General features: G+C 44.0%; 1 protein-coding gene across 19 annotated transcripts in view; it reads left to right on the top strand.

The window, feature by feature from the left end:
* Positions 1-10,000, top strand: part of dpy (fibrillin-like protein dumpy) — a 255,844-nt gene that overhangs the window by 117,947 nt on the left and 127,897 nt on the right. For all 19 annotated transcript variants that reach the window (XM_070131759.1, XM_070131777.1, XM_070131778.1 and 16 more), the window contains exon 6: positions 4,693-4,824. In XM_070131759.1, coding sequence (XP_069987860.1) covers positions 4,693-4,824 — 132 coding nt within the window. The remainder of the gene's footprint in view (positions 1-4,692; positions 4,825-10,000) is intronic.

Below are 10,000 nucleotides of genomic sequence, written 5' to 3' on the forward strand. Positions count from 1 at the left end.
ACGTGTAAAACTGCAGTCATCTTCCCGCCGCCCACGCCTTTCCGCGCGCCGGTGCTCAGCGCCTGTGCAAGTGTGAAGGGGCGGGGGAGACGGGACGAAGGGGAGAGAAAGAGGGAAAAGGAGAGATGAAGTGGGAAACGGAGAGAAAGGGGAAAGAAAGAGGGAGAAGGAAAGAAAAAAGAGGGAAAGGGATAGAGAAAGAGAGAAAGAAAGAAAAGAAGATTGGAGAAGAAAAGAGAAAAGAGGGAGAGGAAAAAGGAAAAGAATTTCTTCCCACATTCCTCAGTATCGGCAGATTCACAAATCGATTCATGCTCCACGGAAAGTGAAGTTATGAGAGGCATTTTTTATGCTCTCGACGTATATCACTCTCAGGGTAATGATTTGTCCTTCAGAGGGAAGGGGCAGAAGAACTCGTATATTCATACGTGTGTATGTGTATCTATCTATCTATCTATCGATCTATCGATCTATATTTATATATATATATATATATATATATATATATTATATATATATATATATGTATATATATGTATATATAGGTATATATATACATATTTTTTTCTCTCTCCTCTCCTCTCCTCTCCTCTCCTCTCCTCTCCTCTTATATTTATATTCAATCAGTTAAATCCAATAACATGAAAGAAAAAAAATCAAAATCACGTCACCTTTTGTCTTGTCTCTCCGCCATGTTTATCGGCGGAATTTCACTTTTATTTATGACTCTGCACCGTCACACTTGAACGCGGCTTCGGTCCGAGCAACGTGGAGGCTCGATAGCCACTTTACTTTCGACGTAAAGTCCCGTAAGCAGCGTGGAGAGTGTCCAGAGGAGGAAATTCTGCAGAGGGTATGGAACGTAAACATAGCTCGTGCGTTCGTGTAGCGTCGGAGTGAATGCTTTTGAATCCGGTTGCAGGAAATGGTCGAGTACAAGAACGCGCGTTTTTGAGGAAATGGAGGTTTGGTTGTGTAATATTCTTTATTCTTTATTCATTTTCATTATACTTGGATCTAGAGAGACAGAGGAAAAATTCTAAATAAAAACTTATATGATGAGAATTTGTTTAACGGTTTTCTGTTTCTGGCTATGGCGGGAATGGTGACATGTCGACAGGAATTGCCATTCTTGGGCTTTCGGGCATTCCGACTGTCATATCGGGCCTCTCTCTTGGTCGCCTCTGCATTCCTGCTCGCTATTTCCTGATGTGTGGCATTTACCTGTCTTTCTTTGTCTCTATTCCTCCATTTATCTCTCTCCTTCCCTTCCTCCTCGTCAACTTTCCCCCTTTCCCTTCATCCCATTTACTCTCTCTCGCCTTTTCTCTTTCTCTCTCCTTCTCTTCCCCTCACCTTTCTTTCCCTCTCTCCCCCTCCTCTCACCTTCCCTCTCTCCCTCCCTCCTCCTCTCACCTCCCTCCCCCCTCCTCTCCCCTTCCCTCTCTCCCTCCCCCTCCTCTCACCTTCCCTCTCTCTCTCCCCTTCCTCTCACCTTCCCTCTCTCCCTCCCCCTCCTCTCACCTTCCCTCCCCCCCTCTCCCTCCCTCCCCTCCTCTCACCTCCCTCCCTCCCTCCCCCTCCTCTCCCCTTACGCATTCTCGAAGGATAGGCTCCCGAACCGCCATGGCTGGGTCCCTGTCCTTGCCTCGCCCTGTATAAGGGTGGGCGAAGGGCGTGTGTGGCAGGGTAGGTGATGAATATGTAAAGAGCTTGAGGCAAAAGCTTCGCACGCTTTGACAGCCGGACGGTGTCGTCTGTGCTCCTTATTTGTAGGCCTATCATTTGTCTTTAACTTTTTTTTCGCTCTCTTTCACTTTGTTTCTGTCTGTCTGCATGCTTGTCTCTGTCTCTGTTTCTCTCTCTATCTGTCTGTCTCTGTTTCTATCTGTCTGTCTGTCTCTCTCTCTTCTTGTTCTTGTTCTTCTTCCTCCTCCTCTTTTTCTTTAGGCACAGAACGGCCTGAGCTTCAAATTCAAATTCGAAGATAGGTTTAAAAAGGCCATTGACCAGCGTAGACGCCATTGGTCAACCTCACAACCAATATGGCGGCGAGGAGTCGATGTCTGTCATAATAATTCCGAATAGGCTATGCATTCGTGGAAATATATTCATGCGCTATTCGCCTCCTCAAGATGCAGGGAAGATATGCCTCTCCTTATATGGCTGTGCTTATCTGTATAATTTTCCATATAATAGCAGATAAGCCTACGCATTTCTCGTCTCTGTCAGTGTCATTTTTCTCTTGATAAATAACGATTATTTTTTTCCTTCCTGTCTGGATCTATGCAGTGTCATTGTGTGTGTGTGTGTGTGTGTGTGTGTGTGTGTGTGTGTGTGTGTGTGTGTGTGTGTGTGTGCATGTACGTGTGTCATTTTAACATTCTGCTCATATTACTTGCGTATCATCTTAGCATATGTAGCACTTTTACAAATATAAAATAGTTTGTCATATTAGCAGATTCACAAGCTCGTTACAAGGCGGAAAATGTATATTCCCATGTAATACAGTGAATCACGAATCACGAATTTAGACCCCCAGTCAGTAACGCCCACATCGAAATAAAAAAGAAAGAAAGAAAGAAAAAGAAAGAAAGAGAAAAAACGCCCACCAAGCTCTTCATTTGAAACTGTTTTTCTTTTTTTTTACGGGATCTCTCTCTTTTTTCCGTGAACTCTTGTCAATCCTCAAGTGTAGAAGCTGTTTTTTTTTCCCCAATGCTCCTTTGACATGCATGCCGGCAGCGTCACGTGTTAATGGGCTGCGGCGGCGTAGCGGTGAGGTCTGTGCGGAGGGCGTCGAGGCAGAGAGCACAGGAGGAGGAGGAAATACGTAGGCTTCGGGGTCACACTCCGAGGGGGTTGACGCGCCCCCTCTCCTGCGTCAGGGCGTCACGCAGCTTCATTTGTCTGTGACGCATTTTGGTTGAACTTCTCTATCCTCCGTTTTCTCTCTCTCTCTCCCTCTCTCTCTCTCTCTCTCTCTCTCTCCCTCTCTCTCTCTCTCTCTCTCTCTCTCTCTCTCTCTCTCTCTCTCTCTCTCTCTCTCTCTCTCTCTCTCTCTCTCTCTCTCTCTTTTTCTTACTTCCTTCGTCCATACGAGGAAAGCGAACAAAAGTAAAAAAGAAAAAAAAAAATGCGCTACGGAATCCTTCAAGCACCGACGGGCCCCCCCCCCCTTCCCCTAAAAAAAGAGGAAAAAAAAGGCTCCTCAGTCAGCCATCACCGGAATTCGCCAGCAATGTCGACGGTTATAATTCAGGGATGGCGCTCATCTTCAGCACCTTTCATTGGCCAAGCGTGGAGGCGAGTGGGAGGAGGAGGGGCCCTTTCCCCCCCTCTCTACCCCCCTCCCCTTCCTCTCTGCTCAGACCCAGTCTATCCTCCTCCTTCACCTCCCCCCTCCCCCTTATCTCTCTCCACTCTTCCTCCTCCTTCACCCCCTCCCTCCCTTCCTCTTCCCCCGCACCCCCCCCTCCTTCCCCTTCCCTCTCCTCCGTCTGCGTGAAGGACATTGACTGAGCAACGGTTCCCTTCGCGCGGCCCGACTGGATTCTCGGGGCACGGGTTTCCTAGAGCGTATCCAGGATTTCGAGGGGCACGGCCGGCATTCATCGAGACCGTTGTTGGGTTAGCTGGCGGTTCTCGAGTCGTCCGTACGCCTGACCTCTTCTTGTTGAGGGGGAGAACAGTTGCGTCTAAATTGCTAATGGAAATTGTAAAAAGAAATTGTAGTTTTATTTTCATTTTTTTTCTCTAGGGGGAGATGTCTTCCCGAGAACTACAATTTCGGATGCCGGTGTCACCATTTCGCTCTGTAACTGTTTGTGAGATTACGCCTTCTTCCTCCTGCTTTCTCCTCCATTACTTTTTTCTTTTCGTCACTCGGCAAGCAAAGATTTGCCTTCTAAAGATTAGCATCAGTTTTGATTCCGAATCGCATGACAATAACTAATAAATCTCATCCTAATAACTGGACCATAACCGTAAAACCAAAATCTCCCACAAGAACGGCCTTGAAATCCACCGAAGTACACGACCATATATCTCTTCCTCGCCCCCCTCCCCCCCAGACGGATATATGATTAAATATCCTCTTTTGGTCGATCCTGCGAATCGCTTGGGAACCGCCGCAGATCTCGCGAAAGATCGGGAGTCTAACCGACGTAAACACAAAGCGGAGGTGAAAGGGACGGAGGAACAGCTAACAACCTTGTCTTATAGTGCAATCATACCCGTGCTTCTTCTGCGTTTTCATGGTCATGGTGCCGTAAGTGTGGCTGTCTAATGGTAGAGAGCATCGATGGAATTGTAGGAAGGAAGAGGAGAGACCTATTAACAGCTTCCTTGAGATTATAATACGAAGCTGAAGAGGGTGTTGATAGGGAAGGCGGAACATGGGTTGTGACTTGCATATTCCTTTCGCTTTTTTTGTAAACAGACCTTGTTCCACTTGGCGCTTTTGTATAGAGGATGTTTTGTGTGCATTTACTTCCGACTCGGGCCAAAAAAGTTTTGAATTGTAGAGGATGTTATTGCTCGCTTAGCAGTATCAATTTGCATGGCAACGTTGAATACGATTAGATTTAATATGATGTTGACGGCGATAATTATGAGTTTTAAAATGAAGTGTTGGTAGAATAGAAAATACGCCAAACAAAATCACTCATATTTTTTTCTCTTTCTTCCCAGATATCGACGAGTGCCTCATCCCAGAGTTAGCAGCAAGATGCGCACCCGATGCCGAGTGCTGCAATTTGCCCGCTCACTACACGTGCAAATGCAAAGAGGGATTTACAGGAGACGGATACACACAGTGTTCCGGTAAGTACACTTTTAGACCTTTTTCCGGTGTAGAAACTTTGGCTGCTTTATCATTTTTGTGATATGAGTGTAGGTTGCCGCAGCCAGACGATGTATAATTTTAGCTTTTATAGATCAAGTAAATTAGTCATTATATATATAACCAACGGTATCTTATCCAAACGATATTTCATGTTGATCATCACTTATAACAGCGGTGAAACAATCAGAGAGAGAAAGAAAGAAAGAAAGAGAAAACAGACAGATAGAGATTTAAAGAAAAAGGCACCCCCCCAAAAAGAAGCCATAATGATAATAATAATAATAATAATAATAATAATAATAATAATAATAATAATAATAATAAATAGGTATATACACTCATGAAACCTCCGCCTCAAAAACAACATAACCTGCAGAGATCCGCTGAGAACGTTTTGTACTCTAATTCCATACCGCCCACGCCCACACGCACACGCCCTTACTACTTCGGGCGTAGAATATCATCCATCGCGGCGGAAAATAACCGTTTCTTTTGAAAAATGGAGGGAATGTGAAAATGGCGCGTGTTTTGAATTCTCGTCCATTTTCATTTTTCTTTTATTTCCCAGTTCTTATGGTTGAATTTGAGAGGTAAAGAAACCGAGGAGATTTATTAAAATGATTGACAAGGAAAATGAATGATAGAAAGGGTTTCGAAAGAATAGGAGGGAAAGAAGAAGGGAAAGATAATAAAAATGTTAAAGACTGCTACTACAAGCAATGATGATAATGATAATAGTTAATAATAGTAATGATAAAGATAATGTAACGACAATGATATCAAAAAGAAGAAACGACTAGATACAGAGATGAAGATAAGGCGAAAAGATATTCTTAAGAAAGAAAAACAACAATAGGAATAAAATTATAAGAATAAAGAATTCCGTTAATCACATCAGCCGTCTTAGATTAAATTATCATATTGTTTTGCCTTTCTCCTTTTATCGTGTTGTATAATCAGATATGAATAAATAGGAAGAGAGCAAATAAACGAAAGGAATAAGAAGAAAGTAATGGAAAAAAAATCCCACTCATTCATACCGCTTGTTTGAGGCAAGAAACTGCCATGCATGACGATCGTGTATTGTGTGAATGACCCTTCCGGCGCCCATTCATGCAAGGGCGAGGCAGCCAGCGGGCAGACGGGGAAGAAGCACGACCTTCGGCAGGAAAGAAGTCTGACGTGCTGGAGGCTGAGGTCTGAAGTTTGGGGGTTGGAAGGATGAAGTTTGGGGAGTTTGAAGGATAAAGTCTGACGTGCTGAAGGATGAAGTTTGGGGGGGTTGAAGGATGAAGTCTGACGTTCTGAAGGATGAAGTCTGGGGATTTGAAGGACGAAGTTTGACATTCTGAAGGCTAAAGTTTGGGAGGTTGAAGGCTGAAGTCTGACGTTCTGAAGGATGAAGTCTGGGGATTTGAAGGACGAAGTTTGAGGTCTAAATTCTGGAGTCTGAAGTCTGAAGTGTCTATTCAGCGATTTGTTTGACTGTATTTGCGTTAGTTTAAGTTGTGGTTAAATGTGGTTGTTTGACATGGAGAGGGAAGGGAGGGGGGGAGGAAGGAAAGGGTAAAGGGAAAAAGAGAAGGGGTAAAGGAGAGGAGACGGAGAAGATAAACAGAAAAATAGGGAGATAGGTAAAAAATTGTATATAGATAGAGAGAGAGAGAGAGAGAGAGAGAGAGACCGACAAACAAGCAGATAAACACAGAGAAAGAGAAAAGTGGAAGAGGAAAAAGACCATCCGACAGAGCGACGCACACAAGACGGCATTCCTCCGACGTCCCACTTACCATGACTGGTTCCGATTGCGGGAAATCAATGACAATTCTCTTATCGTACCCTCCCCCCCCACTCCGCAACCCCCCCCCCTCCACACACACACACACCCGACCCCCACAGAAAAAAATATACAAGAAAGACAACACTATAAATGAATGAATGAAAAATAATACATCACGGAAAGATAAACCGAAATACGACAAATACGTATTCATTTATTTGATGTATTTATATATTCGTCCTTCCCAACTCACTACCCTCCCCCCTTCCCCACTCTCCGCACCCCCCCACCCGACCCCCACAGAAAAAATATATACAAGAAAGACAATACTATAAATGAATGAATGAAAAATAATACATCACAGAAAGATAAACCGAAAGACAGATACGTAGATTATTTATTTAATTAATTGTATTTATATATTCGTCCTTCCCCCAACCCGACACGATAGAGATACATTGCAAAGAAGATTGGCGATTCGCACTATTGATTCGTACCGATTAGGGGATTGATTGTGCGTCCCAGATTCGGCCTCGAGGTTGCGGGATTAGATAATCCTCGTCTTCCACGTGTAGGATTCATCTCGGCGAAGGGAGAAGGATGCGGCAGGATGCTGAGGGTTATCTCGGGTTGCCTCTGTCGGGCGGGATTGGGGACGCGGCTTTCGTTCGGAGTTGCTTTTCTTTGAGGCTTGTTGATTTTTATTATATTTTGAAATCTATGTAATTATTATTATTATGTTGATTTTTTATTATATTTTGAAATATATGTAATTATTATTATTATGTTGATTTTTTATTATTTATTATATTTTAAAATCTATATAATAATAATTATTATTATTAGTAGTAGTAGTAGTATTTTCATTTTTATTATTGATATTGTTATTGTTATTACTATTGTTATGATTATTATTATCATTTGTTACCATCGTCGTTATTATTGTTTGTTAATTCATTATAGGTGCGTGCGGGTGCATTTTTTTCTTTCTTTCTCTCATTGTTGTTTGACTAGAAATGAATTGTAGAAAAATGACGAAGAAAAAAAAGAAAATTATATATAGAGATTTCATTAGTGTAATAACATCAAATAACATTTTTTTTTTTTTTTTTGAAAGACGGTTGTTAATGTTCATATTGTACTTTGTGAGCGAAAATAGTCCTTATGATAAGGTGCCATAAGGCAATTGCATGACCGTTACTCGAGAGGAAGTCGCACATGCGTGGAAAGGGCGGAGAGTGTTGAGAAAGGAAAGAGAGAAGAGGAAGAGAGAAGGAGAGAATGTGAAATGAGGGGCGTCGCTTTCTTATGCCTTGTTCCCTTAACTATACGTATCCGTGTAACTGTCTGTCTGTCTAATGCACACGCATACGCACATGTCTGTGTATGTGTGTTTGTCGGTGTATCTGTCTGTCCTTCCTTCCCTCCATCCCTTCTTTTCTTCCCTTCCTCTCTTCTCTCCTTCCTTCCTTCCCCCCTTTCTCTCTCCATCCATCCATCCATCTATCTATCTATCTATCTATCTATCTATCTATCTATCTATCTATCTATCTATCTATCTATCTATCTATCTACCTACCTACCTACCTACCTACCTACCTACCTACCTACCTACCTACCTACCTACCTACCTACCTACCTACCTTCTCTCTTACACATACACACAAACAAACACAAAATCCCCACCCTACCCCCGACCCCCTCCTTCCCACCATCCTTGCCAACTGTCGAGACAAACGACGCGTCAGAGAAACAAGTCCTTTCGGTGACTTGGCAGTTAGCACGTCGGAGGGGGGGGGGGGGAGGAACGGCGATTCGCATCCTGATTGGTTGTTACGTCATCACAATCGCGGTGAGAAGTGGGATTCGGTGCCGGATGGTCTGTGATTGGCGGGAGGGGGGGAGGGGGTTGGGATGATTGAGGTCAGTGTGGAGATTTGGGATTGGGAGAGGGGAGAGGGAGTGGAAAGAGGAAGAGGGAGAGGGAGTAGGAAGAGGGAGAGGGATATGGAGGGAGAAGGAAAGAGAGAAGAAGGGGAGAGCGTTGAAGGTGGAGAAGGAGGAGGAAAGGAAGAAGAAGAAGGGGAGAACGTTGAAGACGGAGAAGAAGTAGGGAAAGGAAGAAGGGTAGAGCGTCGAAGAGGGAGAAATAGGAGGAATGGAAGATGAACAAGAAACTCCTAGAAGGAATGAGAGAGACTTCACAAGGATCTGCAGGCTTATCCCAGGTCACATTAGGTCACGGATGTCAAGGAAAACAAGATGTGAATTCCTTCGTGTGCCAGACATCGCTATACGAACATTTTTTTTTTTTTTAGAAATTGTTTACGAAATTCCTTGAAACGAACGACAATCGAGATACGGATATTCGACTTTTTTTTAAAGAGATTTTTTTTTTCTTTTTTAGGAGAATCACATTTCTTATTTTTTTTAGAATTATTCAACGGAAGCGCTTAATTAAGACCGTTTAAACATCACTTCCGCGGAGGTAAGAGGTGATTATCTCTATGATTTCCTCGCTATAAAACTCGAAATGACACTTGGAAAGATCGAAAAAAGAAGAAAAAAAGGAACGAAAAGAGAAAATCTTACTTCCTTATCATTATTCAGAGATTTCGACGGCGTAGATTAATGGACCCCCCCCCCCGTCTAACATCCCTTCCCCCTCCCTCTTCCTCCCTTCTCAGACCTTCCCACTTCATTTTTTTTTTATCACTCATTCCCTCCCTCCCTCCGTCATCGCCTTTTCTCCTTCCTTACTTTCTCTCTCTCTCTTCTTACTTCATCCCTCCCCTCTCTTTTTCTCTTATTTCATTTCTTCTCCTTTCTCCAACTCCCTCCTTCCTCCCCTCCCCTCTTCCCCCTCCTTCCTCTCCCTTTCCTCCCTCCCCCCCTTCCTTCCTTCCTCCCTCCCTTCTCCCCCCTCCTTCCTTCCTCCTTCCTCCCTTCCCTTCCCCCCTCCCTCCTTCCTCCTTCCCCCTCACGCTGTCACATCATTGCGACACCGTGATAAAGTGGCGGCATTATTTTCCAACGTCAAGTGAGAGTCTTGGAAAGTGGCGTCTTCGCGAGAAAGTGCGAGAGGAGGGGGAGGGGGAGGGGGAGGGGTAGGAGGAGAAGGGGAAGTGGGAGTGGTAGGGGTAGGAGGAGGAGGAGAAGGGGTTTAAGGGGCAGGGAAAGAGGGAAGGGGAAGTGGTAAGGGGTGGAAGGCAAGGAAAGGAGACAGAGGCTGAGTATTCTCGCTGTGTGTGATTGTGTGTGTGTATGTGTGTGTGTGTATATGTGATTGCGTATTTCTATTTATGTGTGATTGTATGTGTGTGTCTGTGTCTGCGTAATTGCGTATGCTATTGTGTGTTTGTGTGTGTGTGTGT

This window comes from Penaeus vannamei, chromosome 17 (genome assembly GCF_042767895.1).
Source record: "Penaeus vannamei isolate JL-2024 chromosome 17, ASM4276789v1, whole genome shotgun sequence".
Classification (NCBI taxonomy): domain Eukaryota; kingdom Metazoa; phylum Arthropoda; class Malacostraca; order Decapoda; family Penaeidae; genus Penaeus; species Penaeus vannamei.